The sequence below is a fragment of the Nesoenas mayeri genome (assembly GCF_963082525.1).
Source record: "Nesoenas mayeri genome assembly, chromosome: 1".
Taxonomy (NCBI): Eukaryota; Metazoa; Chordata; class Aves; order Columbiformes; family Columbidae; genus Nesoenas; species Nesoenas mayeri.
The window spans coordinates 59,247,266-59,266,086 of record NC_137541.1 but is presented as its reverse complement, the minus strand read 5'-3'; the positions used below and the strand labels follow the sequence as shown (position 1 = coordinate 59,266,086).

The 18,821-nt window shown below is 41.4% G+C and overlaps 1 protein-coding gene across 1 annotated transcript; it reads left to right on the top strand.

The window, feature by feature from the left end:
* Nucleotides 1-500: 500 nt before the first annotated feature.
* On the top strand, nt 501-18,393 carry LOC308052838 (overexpressed in colon carcinoma 1 protein homolog; the record flags this gene model as incomplete). The annotated part of the gene is made up of 6 exons (XM_080363482.1): nt 501-543; nt 8,339-8,363; nt 14,482-14,517; nt 15,686-15,775; nt 16,562-16,602; nt 18,008-18,393. The coding sequence occupies 6 exons, from the start codon at nt 501-503 to the stop codon at nt 18,016-18,018; spliced, it is 246 nt and encodes an 81-aa protein (XP_080219608.1). The 3' UTR covers nt 18,019-18,393.
* Between the last annotated feature and the right edge of the window lie 428 nt (nt 18,394-18,821).

Below are 18,821 nucleotides of genomic sequence, written 5' to 3'. Positions count from 1 at the left end.
AACACCTAGATGAGGTTACACAGGAATGTGTCCAGGCGGGTTTTGAATGTCTGCAGAGAAGGAGATGCAGGGTTCGCAGCCCGGACCTGGGGTTACACACGTTTGCCCCGCGGTGTCCCAAAGTTGCCGTGAAACGCGTGAGGGAGGGGGCGTCCTCCCTGTCCTGTGAGGATCGTTGGGGGTCCTGCAGGCTTATGCCTGTGTTGAGCCGTATCTCCGATTTAGCAGATCCAGCCGCGGGTACTATGGTGAAGCCCGGCAAGGCAGGGGGTGTGTTTCCCCGGGGAGAGCCGGGGGGGGTGCAGCGAGGGGCCGGCGGTTTCCCGGGCGATGGGTGTGGAGAGCAGGAGGAGGAGGAGGAAGAGGAGGAGGAAGGAGGGGTCCCCCGCGTCTTTATTTCCCACCCGACTCCGCCCGCTGCCGCCTGCCTCCCGTCGCAGCTCCGCACCGGTCGGCTCCGCACGGCCGGGCGCAGCGCAGCGCCGGGCAGGGCAGCGCCCATGGGCTGCGGGAACTCCACGGCCAGCGGCGCGGGAGGGCGAGGTAGGGAGGCGGCTGCGGCGGAGCTGCGCGGGAGGGCGGCGGTGGCCGGGTGCGCGGCGGTGCCCGCATCCCCGCGGGCAGCCCTGTCGGGGGGCTGCGGCAGCGGGCACACACTCACCCTCAAACCCCCTGGCGGGGCTGCATCCCTCCCCCGGTCTGGAGGATGCCCGTTCGAGCAGCGCTGCCCGCGCTTCTGCAAGAGCATCTTCCTTTCTTGAGGCTTGACCAGGGGAGAGAGGGTGATGTGGCCCCCGGGGTCACCCTCTGGTGTCCGGCTTGGCGTTAGGGTCACCACCTCCAACAGTAGCTGTCCTAGGCACGGCGAGCTCAGGAGCTGGACGTAAGGATCCTGTCGGGGGTGTAAGCTCCAACCTCTCTCCTTCCCTATAAGGCCACGAATGCCACTTCTGAAATGAATTTGTGCCACTTCTTCTCTTCTACTTGCTTGGAGAAGTTGGAGGATATTCCAAGATTGAGATTTCTTGCATGTTAATGTGAACGGCTGGCTGGTGTGTCCAGCTGGCTCCCTTGTTTGTTCACTGTTGTTTCCAAAAGAGATAAGATCTGGGAGGATGGTGCTGTTGTGCTCTTCCTCCCTCCAGCCCTTGCAAAAAGGGAAAGTATATGGAAATGGATAAGTGGACCTTCACCATATAATTACAAATATGAGCATTGCTCAATCGTTTTTCATCGTAACTGCACTTGGCAAACATTGCCACCTGTTTCAGCACCTGTATTAAGTCTCTCAGATGCACTTGTAAGCGTCATAGCCTCTTGAAAATCCACAGCAAAATACTGACTGAACCAGTTAGAACTACTGCATCTTCATCTCTTGCCATTTTGACTTAACTTTGTCCAGAGCTTCAGTGGTGCCTCGGATGGTGCTAGTCCCAATTTGAAGAACTGAGCGTATCTTTGAGTGTCAGTGGTGATACCTTCTCCAAATTGTACATATGTGTGTCTATTAGTGTGGTGTGTTGCTGGTTTGCCCACTAAACACTGCACTTTGCACTCACAGGGGAAAGGGAGGCTTTTCTGCCATTATTGCTTACTTGATTTCTATGAAATTATTATAAATTAGGTTTTAGGTATCCTGTATCTATCATAGGCCTCTCTTATCCATAAACAATGCACTGTATGAATTTGTTTGAACTTCCAGCACTCTTATTAGAGCTCTCCTGTTTGCACACATTAATTCTGTCTCATTAGTTGATTCCTTCATTGTTGTGACTGGAAGTTTTTGCAGTATATGACAAATGTAGTTTTGTACTGCTGGGGAGGTGCTTGTTCACATCCCATTTCTGTTTGCTGGGTAAAAGCACCAGAGCAGGTATCAGAGGAAAATTTCAAGTTGATTGTTAGTCCCTTTGTGGTAGCTTCTCGATTAGTGTTGCTCTGGCCATTCTGTGGAACTTGGACCAGGACACAAATGGGTAAACGTCAAATAGACTAACTCTGACAGCAGTGGTATTCAGTGAACTATGTTGAACTAAAAGTTTGTTTGTTTAAATAAATATGTCCACTGTTGCGTTAAAGGCAGCTATTTCCAACAGGTTTTGGCTTGTAGATTCATAAGTGATTTTTACTGAAGGTATGGTTTCTTTGGTAGTTTAACTTATCTGTTCTGATATTCATAACACATTTGAGCTTGCATTTTGTTGCAGCCTTTTGCATACTCTTAGAAATAGTCTACAGATCTTCAATGGCTTAGCGCAGGTAAAAAACAACGCCGTGTAAAACACATGATTAGTATAATGGAATTATTACTATTGCCCTGATAGACCTTTCCAAAGCAAATACAGGTCTGAAAGGTCCAGTTCTCTACTCACTTTCACCACTGTCAGTCAGAAATAGCTCCATGCAGTCTATGGTGTTATAAAAAACAACAACTGGTAATAAAAGTAAGAAGTCAGATGTCTGCTCTTTATTTTTTTCCATTTAGCATTCCTTACAAAGTGTGTTTAACAAAATGATTTTATGTAGGGGGAGGAGAAGATGTACAATTTTTAAATCGGAATCCTAGAGCTTTTAAGGAAAGTCCAAGTCAATATTTTACCAAAAGATGTGAACACCATGTAAATACAAATTAATTTTGTGGCTTGCACAGCATGACTACATCTTTAGTGCTGAAGTTATGACTATTCTACAGTCAGTAATGTCAAAGCTAGAGGTACACAACATATAATTAACCTGTAACACTCTCTGTCATATTATATGACTAAGGATAATATTGTAGCATACTTCACAGAATACATTAAACATGTTATGTTAATCCCCGTTTTCTTACTCTGGTAAAATTTCTTTTTTAGCATAACTCGATTTTTCCTAAGCAGATGTATATATAATGATAGTTCAGCTAATGATGTTATCTTCTGTTGCCCGGCTAGAATGACATCAGAGGAGCTATCAGCCGTGTGTTCTGCTCCATCTAAACTAATAGACATGATCTAGAATAACATTTCTGTCTCTGGTGCAGTACTCCAGAACACCAATATAACTCACAGAGTTTAAATTTTCCTTCTAGAGCATCAGGCACTGGCAAAAGTCTCTTCAGTTGAGAAATGGCAACTTCTGTTGCCTGAGTAAACTGATATATATGCATCCTTCTTAAATCATTCAGCTATTTTACATGTGAACTGTGGATTATATTTATATTTTTAATTTCCCATTATCCATAGCAAGTTTTATTACCAAATTGCTATTTTCCCGATGTTTTGTTATCTTGCTTTATATATACTTCTTTCATGTTATTTCCTTGGTTTAGTAGCTCCAAAATAGCCCTTCTTTTTTTTGTCTTTTAAAAATATATCCTTAAACATTCATTTACTTTTTTTTTTTTCTGAGTTAAGGCATTTCCCTTAATTCTAATGTTGCTTCAGTAACAATTTTTAACTGCCTCCTCCTTTCCGTATCAATTGTGGTAGCAATGACAGAACCTTAAATTATGGCACTCAGTGGAGGCTGGCAGTCTAGCCTTGATTTAAATACACAGAGAAGCTGTTAGTCTGTGGAGAGCTTCAAATACAGCTAAATTATGATGCAAGAGAACTTTCACACCAAGTTTAAACAGATTTATTAAATTCAAGTTTGCTGGAATGCCAGGAAAACATTCTGCCATTCTATCTAAAATCCAAATAACTCTTGAAATTAATGTTTGGTCAAGTCTATGTACAGAACTGCCACCTGATGAGTTGAAGAAGAATCAATTTGAAGCAAATTGATATAATTCTGTCCTCAGTTACACTGAGTTATAAATAGAATAAACTCATTGATGTTAGGATTTGGTTCCATATTGCTGTCTTGTGGAGCAAACCAGAAAGGAGCCTGCAATAGGAAACTCATTCGTATCTAAACTGTTGGATGCGTGTATGTGTAACTTTCATTTTTTAATTTGCTTTTGGTAACAATTTTAAGTATTTGCAAGAAAATATTGTAGGAAACTGTTCATTAAAAGTTAATGTCATCATCTGTTCTAAAGTCTGATACTGGCATTTTTTTGTATCCATGCTTTTATTCATGTAAGTGGTTGCGTCTCACACTTTTAATGTTTTTTTTGCAGTTTTTGTCTTCCATCATGATGCATTTTTCAGCACAGAGGAGTAGCCTCTGTTGTTACGAACTTCTTTTGACCATCTCTTGCTTTTGTCCTGCAGTTACTGAAATCCTGCAGGGTTGCCAGTAACAAGCTGCTGTTGTTTTGAAAGTGCAAAGCCCCCTCTCACTGAATGGAAGATGCTTTGGGGTACATTTTTGTCCTTCTTTATTTGCGACTGTTTAAATGCTATGGTGGATTTTTGTGTTTTGTTTCTTTGTTTGTTGTTTCTATTTTTTTTTTTTTGTCCAGAGCTCCACTATTCCAGACAAAATGTTTTTCTTTAGTAATCACTGGGCTCAGAGCAATGTTGGCTGAATGGGCCTCATTTATTCTGCAGGCTGTACTCGTCCTTCCTCTGCAGCTCTAAAATGTCAAAATGCACCCATGTTCCTACTGTGTGGATGGTGTGAGCAGAGAGGCCATTCAGGACAGCTCAGTAATGCCTGTTTTTTGTGGATGCAGCTTCCTGGCTACCTGTCAGTCTGTTGCTGAGGTTAGGCAGGTTTTGGAAAACCAAACCAACATGAGCCTATAAAGACAAGCTTTGTAGTGTAAAGTGCTGCCTTTTTTTAGGCCAAGCTGATGTAGCGGGGAAAAAATGGAGACGCTTTCAAATATGTGAGGCTTTTCTCAAGTCATATATCTAAAACATCATCACTACAAGAGCACTAAGCGTTGCTGCTGTGGAACAGCTATGCACTGTTTGTTAATCAGTAGTAAACAAGATTCTTTGGCTGAACTTCTGGCAGAAGAAACTTGAATAGCTATGAAATAGTGTGTCGCTCACTAAACATGGAAGAGTTAGAGAAATATGTCAGTGAAGTAACGGGTGAGAGTGAAGAGATTAGGCTTTGAAAACAAACAGGTTTGTGCAAACTGAGATGTTATTTGGTTCCTTGTGAAATAAAATCTATGTATAAGGAGTGTTCAGGCTCTCTAAAGAAGATGACCTTATGAGTTTTTGTTCATTTGTAAGCTCAGGACAATTCCAGGAGGAAATCAGCTTTGTGAACTGGAAATACTTTCAGATCTCTCTTCAGGCACTTTAGTGGTACTCAGGTGAATTTGGACCAAGCTCTTGTTTCACTTTGCTAGTGGAAATGAGAAATAACACCACTGAAATAAATGGAAACCTATCAATGGAACCTGAGGATAACCTGGTTCTTTGTGCTTATAAAAATAATAGAAAACAAACTGTTTGTTTGTAGTTCTTAATTTTTTTTGAGGTGCATTTCAAAATACTGCAGTGATATATACATATATATATATATACACACACATATATCTCTCTCTATATACATATATATATATGTATATATATATGAAATTATTTATTTTTTTCCCCAGCAGTGGTACCCTCTCTAATAGTCGAAGGAAACAAATGCTGCCAGGTGTGAATGCTGGTGGCACATCTCTGTTCTCAAACACAGGTTCATAGCTGTATACCTCTACTCAAAGCCCAAGCTGATGGGCCTGAAGAACAGCTCCTGTCACCAGAGTGCTAATGTATGTGTACCTTAATGCATCAAAGACAGGTGTGGCATTGAACATGAGTGTGGCGTTGAAGTGTGCCTTGTGATCGACTGCAACTTGAGTATCTCCACTGAGAAACTGTGCTGGTTTGACTGAAAATGAGTTAATTTTCTTCATGTAGTTAGAAACCTTTCTTTTTTGTAGCTAGCATGGCTGTTGTTTGGATTTAGTTTGAGAACAAGAAGATAACACCTTGGGCCAGAGTTAATGTTTTTAATTGCTCTGATCTGAGAGCCAAGGTCTCTGAGTTCTGTCTACAGGTGTGAGGCAGCCAGGAAGGGGGGCAGAGATGGGACAGAGCTTGCCTGACATCCAGACTGATCAACACGAGTATTCCATCCCATTAGCGTCATGCTTTGGATTTAAGGAGAGTTGGGATCTTCTGACTAGTTCTCTCAGAGCCGGGACAGAGACCTGTTCAAGGGAGTTCTGCTCAGGACTTTCTTTAGTTCAGCCTTTGGCCATCCTGCCATTTTGCAGAGGCCTCTGGGCCTTCCTGCCTTTTTCTCTTTTCTTTCCTTGGGACTGGCTGTTGGGACCAGGTGCTGCTACTGGGGACTGGATGCTCAGTGCGGACAGAGTTTATGAGGAACTGCACTGAGTATCTTTTTATTTTATATTCTATTTCCTATATATATATAGATAGATAGATAGATAGATATATTAGTGTTCTTTTATAAAATTATGTTTATCTCAATCCACAAGGTTCTCCCTTCCCTTTCAATTCTCTCCCTTATTCAGGGCGGGTGGGGAGGATGGGGTGTGAGTGAGCAAGCAGCTATCGTGGTTATAGTGCTGGCTTGAGTTAAACCATGACAGATATGCAGTGGTACTGTAAGCACGCAGTTCTTTTCACTCAGCTAAGGTTTCAGTTTGTGTGTTAAACAGTTTTCACTTTTAGTTGTGGTTCTGGTGCCAAGCAGGCACAGCACAGGAATAGTTTATTTTGGGAGCTGGGGGGGGTAAAAAAATTACTAGCTACCACAGTGGAGCTAGGCTTTTCAAAACCTGGGTTGTCTGAGGTGTTGCTGATGTCTAGGCTGTGTCCAGATGTGCTGGTGGTACCCTGAAGGTACATCACTGAGCTGACTCTGGATGGACTAGCCTTGGTAGCAGAAGATGTTTCTCTATATCAGCTGAGATCAAGCTTGCATGCAGGGCTGCAACGCCAACCTTCCACCTGGACACAATTAATTTGGAGAGTTTATATGTAGTACTATGTCCACATGTCTATAGAGCCAAAAAGTCTCAGAAAGCTGCTTGGTAGAATGAAGTTTTAAAGTGAGGGCCTCAGCTTATTGTGCATAGAGGTACTCCCTCCAGCTTAATTAAGAGTGTCTGCTGATACATGTAGCTGTACTGAGATTTTGCTGACTCTGGAAGCTATACTAACAAAAGAAATGTGTACAGTGTTGTACAAGTCTAGTCTACGTTGTTGCTGGGAAAAGGAGAGATAGTCAAGTCATAGAAATTGAGAGTGATATTATGTTGAAGAGTTAGCTGTAAACGGAGATGTTTCCTGCTATCCAAGCTATCCATTCAGACGGACAGTGCTGGAAAGCCTCACAGGACTGTTTCTTCCTCTCTGCCTTTAAAATAAAGATGCAGAAGGCATATTCTTGCACATCGGAGTGAGACAAAACACATTTTCTGTGTATGGATTTTTTTCACAGGAAAAAAAAAGTATTTTCAAGAAATGAGGTGCCATGCCTGAAAACCTGACCTACCTCCAAACCCATAAAATCTTTTGGATTGACAACTGTAGCTTCTTCAGAGTAAACTCAGATAGCCTTTACCAGCTAAGTACTGAGAGGAAAAGGAGAAGTAAAAGGTTTTTAATATCTACCCTAGCTTGTGTAATTAATAGAAGGGATAATTTGCTGGTTACTCAGCTGAATGATATACCAGCAATAGCAACATGGCATTAATAACTTGAGAGGAACAGGAAAGAGTTTGTATTTGAGTGAATGTGCCTCTCACAGCAAGAAGCATCTGAGTCACCAAAAAAAAATTCAATCAGGGAGATCATGCAGCCAGGTGGTAGATTTTGTCTTTTTGCTTTTTTTTTTGTTGAATAGCAAGATGAATGAAGGGGTTGATCTCTTCAGATGTCTGGAGTTTTGGGTGAATTGTGTCCCAATGTTTATATTAGTTCTGTCTGGTTCTTTTATAAAACTTTGTTTATCTGGCAGGAAGAATGGAGCAACATTTTACACGTGTAGTGCCAAGTCTACAGTTGAGTCAAACATTAAAATAAACAGGCATTCAGGAGTAACTGCTTCGTTATTTGTGGTGACTTTGTAGCAAACAAAAACACCAGTGAAAGCAAAGTGAAGCATATACAATTTAGAAAGATGATTTTTATCTTCTGTTGCACTTATCCTGAGTGACTGCACCTGAGCACTGGTCCACAGCAGCATCATTTTCCTCTGCCGAGAATTTGGCCCAGATCTAAGCATGATATACTTAAGGGATAATATAGATAATTATTAAGGATAAACTAGACAATTGTGAGAAACCTGTTCTCTGACAATAGAAAAATCCTGTTGCTATTTCTGTGCTGCTTAGGACAGAAAGGCAGAAAAAATGCTTACTGTACTATCAGCTGATTTAGAGAATTATGCCATTATCTTGTAAATATGCACCTTTTTCTTTTTTTCATTCTAGGTGCCACAGGGACTACTAAAGATGTGTAAGTACTTACTCTACTCTTTCAAATATGTAACCCTGAACTTACCTTCAGTCCTACTAGCCTTATAGTAGATTTAGTCATATGTGATTCATCTGGCTCCTAACATATAATCAACACTACCAGGTGTTTATTGTCTTTAGTGACAGCTTCCGTCTCCACAAAATACCTTCATGTCTTGTTTACTTTTATACAGATTCCATCCCTTGTTGTTTCTCTATCAGAAATGTCTTTTCTCTGCCTCTGTGGGGAGATTTGTCTCCCACAGGTGGTGATGTTACTTCAGACTACTCTTCCTTGTCACATACCAGTGCACCTTTTTCCAAAAGCCGTGTCATCGTATGAAGCAACCACATAAATTTCCACCAAGCCCTGTGAGAGATTTAAAGAGACACTGAGGCCAATTTCTCCACTTTGCAGGGGACCTGGTAACCCATCCAGACTTCCTTTTTGAAGTACCCACCTTCTCTAGATGTTCTCCTCATTGAAGATAGTATCTATTGGCTCCTCTTTCTCTCCCTTATCTTTGATGCTGAGTAGCAGAGGGCAGCCCTGCCCATCCTGTTTTTCTCTAGATGTTGAAGGTCTGAATCTCTCTTGTCCTGTTGCCTCTTGCCAACTTCTGGTTTTCAGAAAAGCAGCAGCAAAAGATCAGCCTCTCTCAGCCAATTTTTCATTTGCTGATGCAGAATTGTGCAGGAATAGCTTTATTCAGCTATAAATTTATTTTCCTATCAGAGGAACTATTAAAGAAGTCCTCCCGAGGTCTTGCCTTCTATTTCATATAATTGATATTTGCCACTAGAGTTTAAGACTGAGGAGCTTGGGAAAGATTTTCATGTTACACAATAGGAACATTCTTCAGTTTTATTTACTTCATTTAGAAGTAAACTCTAATTATACAGAGGAATCCTGGTGTAGAAATGAGGGCTGTCAAGTCAGATAAACAAGTGAAGACCTTAACAACAGGCTTGTCCTAGCTATTACAGAGCATGGCTGAGAACTAACGACAGGTCTCACTTGGCAGATGAACACTGTTGTCACAGATACTCTTGAGATCTGTGCTACCTGTGCAGTCTGTTTTCTGGGTCGGTTGTGTCAGACAATAAATAAATTACAGAAGGCAAGCTTATGAGGAACCTCTTCTTGATAGAGCCTCTAGGAAGGATCCATGCTCTCAGCACTTCCATATATACAAACCCACTGTTTTAAATTTATATTAGGACCTTTTCTTGTTTGATTTAGATAATTTAAGTGGCCGACTTGGTACTGCATCTCTCTCTTTGCTCTTCAGTGGTTTTAAATTTCAAAATTGCAAGCACTGTTAAATTCTGAATTTAGTAAGCATGTCTCTGTGCTTAAAGGTATGGGTGTATGTAGAACTGCTTTTATGTGTCTGTAAGTACTTTTAGGGCAATGCTTTAGGAGTTAAACTGAGAACACCTGACTTACTAGTGTTAGATCATCTGTCATGTTTCAAAGTATCAGGATAGCCTAGGAAAACTAATTACTAGTACAGACTTCAACGAAGTGAAAGAGTCAATCCTGGAACCATTACTTATTCAGGTAAGTGTAGTGGAGCCAGCTGAACAACTTGTGTGAGTAATAGCGTAGCTGAGCCTTCTCGTCAGACATTAGAAACACCAATCTGTTAATGAGGAATGGGAGTGGTGACTCAAAGTCCTAAATCAATTATCCGAATATTTAACAGTAGATTTTTACAAAGAAAATTAAATACCAGAAAAACTATTTCAGTTTCATAGAAATGAACAAAGTAGATTTATGTTAACTAACATTGTAGATGCACACAAGCTTTCATTTTACACCTTTCCACTTTTTTCAGCTAAAGATTAAAAAATTCTTGTTAAAAAAATCCACTTTGTTTTTTCTGTCAAATTTCAGTCATATTGATTCTGGTCCAGAAAAGCATTTAAGTGTATCCTTACTCACAGCATATGTTTTGAGAAAGAATCTGGTTAACACAAGAGATTTCTCATTTCTTGACTGTGATTCATTGCCAAGGCAGCAGCATCTCCTGGAGCAAGCAGCCAGAGGGAGGGAGGGCTGGGTCCTGCTCTGAGCCCTCCTGGGTGACCATGGGGAAGCTGCTTCGCCCTCTGGGCCTTGAGTTGCTCCACCAGTAAGATAAGGATGATGATGTGATCTTCCTGTGCAAAGTGCTGGGAGACTGAGGACCGCATGGTGACAAGGACGTATGGTTTGGAAACGCGATCTCTCCCTGTGTACTCCAGCCCTCAAGTCAACGATGAATCTGTCAGCCAGCTTCAACCAGTGCTCTTGCCCCATTAATAAAGAGAAGTACATCTGTGCTAACTGGAGAAGCTTAGATATAAGAGGAGGAAAGTATATGGTGGAAAATAATACAATGCCTGTGATATTCAGAATGTGGCTGCATTCAGAGGAAGATGAGTAGCAGTAAGGAGGAAAGGACACAGCAGTTCAAGCCTGTTTCAAAATATTTGGAAGAAATCCATCAAATACAAGTGACAGGCCCTTGGTCCCAAGAAAAATTGAGAAACTAAGAAGTAGCCTGTCAGTTGTGCAAAGTTTAGTAAATAATTTCTGGTGCGACTACTGAGCACAGATAGGAGTCTGTATAATGTTCAGCACAGAGTCATAAAAGTTGAGGTAAGAAAAATGTAGATGGAATGAATTAACGTGAATGCCTGTCATTTCAGATTTAAAATATTACGTGAAAATTGGCAGCTGATTTTACCGTCAAGTGGACATAGGACTGATGGTTGTAAAAACCGAACCAAGTATATTTTTCAGACTTAGAAGGGTGACAGGACAAGTATATTTTTCAGACTTAGAAGGGTGACAGGAATTCTCTTGGGACAGACAAATCCTTACCAAAAGAAACATTTATTCTAGCTGAAAATAGAATGTTATGTGGATTTGCTGTTAAATCCACCTAGTGGCTACAGGATTCCATTTACACTACCTGTTGAAAAATGTGCTCTCGGTTCCTCTGCAGTAAATATCAACAGCCTCTGAAGGGAGATGTTTTATGTTAGGTTCTTCCTTCATCCCTGATATAAGTAGCTAAAGATGCATTGGCAATAGAGAGGGAGAGAGAAATGATGTGCTGGACTCCTGTAGCCCCACACCCCCTCTGTGAGTCTGGGAGATGTGGCCACGGGAGCATTGCCAAAACCAAGGGAGGTTTTTCCCTTTCTCACTTCAACGTGGTGACATGTTGCCATTGCAGCCCTGCTCTCCACAGCCACCCGTGTTCACCCAGCCTGGGCTCAGGAGCAGCAGCTGCCGCCATCCTCAGCTGGAAGATCGAACATATTAAATTAGTGGGCATCTTTCAAAATGGGGCCTTGACCTACAGTGTGTGAAGGCAAGAGGTGTGTGATGTGCGTAATGCACAAACCAGAGCAGCACTTCTTCCCATGCTACTTAGAATGGAGTCCCCAGAAAGGAGTGAAAAATGGCCTCTTCAGCGCTGTCACCAGATTTTGGTTTTTTCTTTTATCTTTCCCTCTAATGCTTCTCCATTACTCCTGTCTCTGCTCACCTCCTCTTTCCTAGCAGGACTACAACAGATTGCACCCAGTCATCACTCAGCCCAAGTGCTGTGGCCTATGCAGTCCCAGATTATATTTGCTGTTGTGCATTTAAGGGAAAAGGTATTGCAAAATTAGACTTTGATTTGTAGCTATTAAGAGGAAAGGAAGAAAGCAAAATTTTTAAAAACTGGACTGCTTAATCATAGAGCTGGATAATTTGTTTTGGTGAGAGAATGACAGTAATGGTCCAGTGATGCCCTGTTACAAAACATCTCTAGAACAGAATAAAATAGCCTGTTGCCTAGTAAAGGCTTTACAAAAAATAAGACATTAATTTCCTGTTGGACAATATTGATTATTATTCTTACAACTCCATTTTAGAGGCTCTGAGCTGCTCATGAAGTTGCCAGTGCTTTCAAAGGATTCTTTTCTCTGGATAATAGTTGATCTGGATTATAGAAAATGTTTTCAGTTGTTTGAGAAAATCAATCCTGTGACATATTCAGTTGGTTCAACAGAAATGATTGTTTGTGATCTTTTAGCACCCAAAGTCTCTTTCTTAAAGTATTGTCATTTTTTTTTTTCATATAAATACAGGGCTTATCTCTACTCATTGATATACACAGGCTTTCCACCTTCTTCAGCTGCAATTGGCCCATGCTAGGGCAGAGCAGCTTCACAGTCCCCAGGAAAAGTTGTCTCTGCATTTTTCTGAGGGCCGCAAGGTGGCTTAGGCTGTGTGGGGTCAGAGGAGATGGGAGATGCCTTCTAAAGCGGCTCCAGCTCCTCCAGGGGAGGGTGGTAAGATGTAGGCAAGATATAGGAGATGAGGAGTCTCACCCCACTCGGTGCTATGCTCTCTGTGGGTATAATTTAGCTAAACTGCAGCGTGCTTAAATTTACCCCAAACCTCTACTATGAAAAGGACCTGTGTACCCTTATTCACTGTGGTGATGCAGAAAGGAGAGTTTGTAATTTTCCGCCACCTAGCAAGGGTAAGTGTAAGGTAATTTCTACCTTGTAGCAGTATTTTTAAGGCACTTTCTACCCTCCCAAGAGAGTGTTGACTTAGGTTTAAGGAGTGTTCTTTTGCATTTAAGGCTGTGTCCTGCTACAAGCTCTCTGCACTTTTGGCCAAAATGCCATTGACTTCAGAGATCAATAATGGCACACAGCCCTGATGATTAAACATTAGGTGCATCTACCTCTTAGCATAAATAAATTACAATAAGAAATGTCATATATTATTGTTAAATATCATAGTTCAGAAATGCCTTTCAAGGCTACAGAATGGATTTAGCTCTGACACTGGGTAAAGGCCAGCTCTCAGCTTCATCACCTGGGGAGCAGATCAGAAATTCATGGATTAGCTCATGATGGGGTGTATCCTTGCATTGCCCCCATAAGCCAGGCAATTGGTCCTTCAATGAGAATGTTCAGGTGAGGATACCTGGGTGAATAGCCTGTGCTTGGACATTTCCACAGTGGAGCCCTCCTTGCGTTGTGGTGCCCCCTTTGCTGTTTGCAGCCTTCCCTGGGCACAGCTGTGGCCATATCTCATGGTCACTGAGCAGCTACGGCGCTGGGTCTCTTCTCAGGTAGTTGTCACAGTTCCCTCCCAGGGAAGGAGGGAAGGATGTCCGTGGATTTAACAGCACTCAAGCTATCTTGCCTCTATTTTTGTTGCTAGGTTGGTAGGTTGCAGACCAAGCTAAAGTGCAGCTGCTGCCTCGATCCATACCCAGTCATGCAAGCAAAGCTCCAAGTCCAAATATTTAGTCAAAGGTGGGTGAGTGATTTGTGTGAAGACTGGTGCTGGGGCACAGACTGAGACTGCAGCACAGGCACTATATCCTCAGAGATATGGATAAATTTTTTATCTTTTCCGTACTACATTTGCCTTCACATTGATGACGATTACCTCGCTGCTACACCGGACGATATTTCAGTCAAACCTCAGTGACTCACTATCGACCTACAGACTGACCTGTGATTTTACTCTGAAGGTAAAAGAGAAGTAATTGCCTGTTTATAAAGGATTACAGTTATTTGGTTTACAAACAACTGACTTTAGGAATTGAAGTACTTTGTTTTACAGAGAGGCTCTGAAACATATTTTTGCACAGCTGCTGCGAAAGTTTAGTTTTCTTCATCCTCATTGCCATGCTAGCATGGACACCCAATCCCTTCCAGTCCTCTTGTGGTGGAATAGCAGCCCAGACTCACTTTTTTTACCTGCAGAACTTTTATGTTCCTGTTATGTGTGAAGCAGTGTGGGGCACCACTCAGGATGTGTTAATTTACCTGTTGCAGCTTCCAAATCTACTTTAGGGCATCACTGGTGAGGGTCATGTAAACTAGGCTGCATCTATTCTCAATCCTTCTATTTCTTCTGGACACTAGATTGGAAAATTGTCATTCTTTGTGCCTGTGTGAATACTTTATTGAATTGTGGATGACCAGAATTAAACTGGGATCAGTAATAACCCCCTTCTTCCTTTGCTCCTGAATCTACCCGGATGGTGACAGAGTATCTGAAAGAAACAATCTGCTAATGTGCTTTATGCCTTTTGATGTTACAGAGCAGAAGAATCTGTATCGGATGACGACAAAAGGAGGTAGGTGCTCTACTAGGACTGGCTTCATTTGCAATAGGCTGCAGTGAGTTCTGCCACCACATGTACATCCTTCCTTTTCTCCTCCTAACCCCCACCACCAAAGCAGACAAAAAAACCCCAAACCCAAAAAACAACACCACCAAAAAACCCAAACAAAAAACAACCTCCCCCCCCAAAAATCAAAACAAAACACCAACCCACAAAAAAACAACCTCCCCCCCTCCAAAAAAACCCCAAACAACTAAAGAGAGTCAGAAATATCTCACAGAGCCCAGTATTGATGAGTTCCCACACCCTGTTAGTGAGCTGGGGAGGGGTGAACTTAGAGGCAAGAAGAGCACATTATCTCACAGCTGTAGGTGATGTGCTCAATAAGGGCCAGTGACCACAAAAGGTGGCATTAGCACTCCTGGGAGATCTCTGCCGAGCTGGAAATGGAAGGAAGTGTGACTCTATCATCAAAGAAATCAGAAATCAGTCTTGGGTGCTAGAGGAGGTGGGATTTATTTGGCACCTGATGGGGCAGAGCAGTGTAGTGGGAGTCTCTGCAAGTAGCCGCAGGCATGGCAGAGGCTTTGAAGGACCCGTTTTTTTTGCCTCTTTGCATCACCCCCTGATTTTTGTATGGGCTTCGGAGCCAGAAAATATGCTGTACAAGGCCATAAGGGGGAGAGGGCTTCACTATGAAAGTACCTGACACCCTAGTGTTCCTTCCTACTAGCAGTTTTCTCCAAGTGCGGCCCTAAGCGGGGAATGCAGGTCCTATTTAATAACAAGGAGAGGTCAAAATGCTGTTTAATTGGTGTGCATTGTTTGAAGTAAGGAGCTGTGATGGTCCCAGTGTTGAACATTGCTGCCAGATTGGCTCTGTCCTCAGTTGGATGAATTCAGTGTCTAGAGGAAGACGAGCAGGTGAGGTTTATTGTCACAACACAGCTGGGATTTTGTTTGTTTGGGTTTTTTGCTTGGCATCATATTAACAAGTACATGGCACTTAATATGCACTTTTCTCATAGCTGTGGGAAAGGAGGGCTCCTCTGTGGATGCTTGTGCAGAGGTGCCCTCCTCTGTGATCATCCATGGTCTCTGTAATGCTGCTGCGTGATGTCAACATTATAGGGAGAAGTGTTTCAATTAATCTCTCTCTTTAATTGCTTCTTTAAATCAGGAACTATGGCGGTGTGTACGTTGGCCTGCCATCAGATGCGACTGCCATGGTTTCCAGTCAGACAAAAGCTGCACCGAAAGGTATCGGAAAGTTGCATATTGTATTTCTCCTGCTTTCTCAGTTTAATTTCATCTAGTAGGATGTATTTCCTTTAAAAATCAATTATTATTTCAGACAGACTGGCTAGCCTTGGAGCCTTTTAAGCCAGTGGTGCTATTTATAGTCGTTAAAGTGATTGTTCCCATTTATTTGAATTTTAACACACTTACTTTTGCAGAAAGATTCTAGAGCAGATGCTGACAATGTGGTACATTGTCTTCTGAACAGCTTCTTCGTGCTCTGAGTGCTCTGTGAATTCAAAGAAAACAAAACCCTGTTAGGACTAAGAGGCTGTGATAGATGCACTTGCAGAGCCTCACTGCTATTTTTAGTTTTGAAGATGTTTACTTGCATTGTGGTGAATTCCAGTAATAACAGTTAGTTAGTGCTTGCTTTCAGGTTTATTTCTGTTCTTATATGAAACCCAGTGCAAACTGTTTCTTTTCCGTGAGATGTTTTCGAGCAGTGGGAAAAAGCATTAGGTTTATAGGTACTTAATAGACAAGTCATAAACATATATTTATGAAATCATGTAATAATTGTTTAGATTTAATACAAGAAAATGCTGCTGTCACATACGTATACCACAGAGTTAAGTCACTGACTGGTGCTTCCAGAATTTGCCGCAAAACAAAAAACTGAAGAAAAATATTAGCCATAATAATAATAGCTGATTTTGGAAGAGTAGTACCTTTGCATGCTTCTTTTAAACAGTGTTGTAAATTAGCGATATGTTACAATGTTTTAACCATATTTACCTTTTGTTTTCTAATTAAGATTAGAAGGAAATAAACACATCAAGATCCAAACAGCTGGAGGTACAGTATATCTTAATTAATGTTATGTGCTTGGCATGCATTCGTTGAACAGCAACACGGTGGCAATGCTCTCTGTGCTGCTTGTGAGTGATCTGGGAATCACCCAGTTACTTCTCCAGCTGCAGCATAACTCTTCTAATGGCTGAACCAGGGACCAGTTCTCAGTGGTGCAGATGTAAATGAAAAAGTAGGTAAAGTCACCTTCTTGGTGAAAAGCATGGAAATTCCATATTACGCTGTTTGGGAATGAATGAAAATCAAGTGTCCTTTTGTACACTTGCAAGCACACTACAGCTAGTCCTGGAGCAGTACTAAGACCTCCCATGAGAGGTGAGGTGCATCGGCGGTGTGTAGAACAGTATCTGTAGAGACAAAGCTTTTCCCAGGAATGAGTAGTTTGTGGTTAGAAAACATTTTCTCTGTTTTGGGAAGGGCCTTGAGGACCAAAGTGAGGCACCAACTAAGTAACTCACTAGAGCTTTTCTCTTGCTATGGAAGAGTCTCTGGAGCTTTGCTCTCCATTGGCCAGAATAGGACAGTGAAAACATGTAGGCTCTATTTCTGACTTAAGAGTTTCAACTAACTAACTAAAAAAATTAAGTCCTTTACGAGTTCATATGTGAAGAAAAAATAGAACAAATTAAGTTTCCTTTCAAAATTTGAACTAAATAAAAGTTTACAAATTTCAAAAGGGGACTATTTTGGTGTCTAGCCAGTGGGGAGGGGGAAATCATAAAGCTGCTAGTATTTTCCATAGGAAGCAGAATGCTTTCCTGATTAAGGTGAAGAGCCAGAAGCAGTCCTGGCTGATCCTGTGATCCTGATGATTGACGCAGGCCAAGTGAAGCAGAACACATCTATACTGATTATCTTTAATCATGTGAATGGCTAAAGGGAGACCTTCAGCTGGTCATCACACCTGATTTCAGTAACCTGGCTGAGATGTCTAAGCTGGGAACATGATCACCCTCGATCAGGGCAAGACTGAAGCGCCTTCTTGAGGCTGCAGTTTTCCATCCGTGGCTGATGAACAGAGCCTGAGTTAGTTAGATCTTTGTCTAAGTTCTGTAGTTAAATGCCTGAGGTTGGGTCGAATCAGTCACTTAATGTTTTGGTGGTTTGTTTGTTTGCTTTTTTTCTGTTCAGAAAGTGAACTTTGTCTTCACTATTGCAAGACCAAGGCTTGGCTGCTGACTCAGGCTAAAAAAGATGTATACAGATGGGCACCTTTAAATCCTCAAAGGGTCCAGCTCCACGAGTTTATGGACATGTGTGTCTGGACGACAGAGGCTACAAATCTCTCAGCTTCTAATGTCAACCTAATTTGCTAGTTTAGAGTATTGCTTCACCAATATTTCTTTACCAATCCAGCTAAATCTGTTTGTTCCTTTCTTTTTTTGAACAGTCTTCTACTAAGACCGGTTGCCAGTGCTTTAGAGAAGAGCAGTCTTTGCTGAAGATTTTTATATTTACGTAGCCTTCCGGAGAGCAAGGGAGATCAGAGCACCAAAAAATGTAAACTATTGAAAGTTCCATCTACGGGTAAAGCTTAAAGTACAGCGTTGAATCAGTTTCCTATGATGGTTGGATTCTGGAAACCTTCTGCTGTTCTCCAGTGAAGAATGAAACTAATGAACTCAAAGGTGGATGTTTCTGCACAAGAGCTAACTTTGATGATCTGCAACTTATTTCTCTGTGGCCATACTGCAGATTTCATCAGCTATCAGCTACGCTTCATATATTTTCTCCAACAATTTTTGATAGATTTTTGTATAGGAAAACATTACTACTGTCCACTTAATAGTTCCTGTGGTAGGTTCCTATAAATTAATTGTTAATTTACTTCAGAGTAATATATTTGACAGGTTTGCATCTTTTTGGTAATATTGCAAATTTTAATATTTTTGCTGTGAAAACTAAAGAACGGGATGAAATAAGACCATCGGGTTCTTTATAATTAACACTGTTACTTTTATATAGTGAGACAAATATCAGTGTTTAATTTTCACCTTTTAAGAAGATATTGCTCAAGGAAATTTATTTGAATAAGAACAATGTACTTCATAGTAATATTTATGTGTCTGTTTTTATTTTCTTCAGCTTTGTCTCTTTTGTAAAGCATTACATGGAAAAAATACTAATGAACCAAACTATTATGTGATGTCTTCCATTCTGTCTAATATTATGAGTTTCCTTGCATAAGGATGAAGTTAAAATAT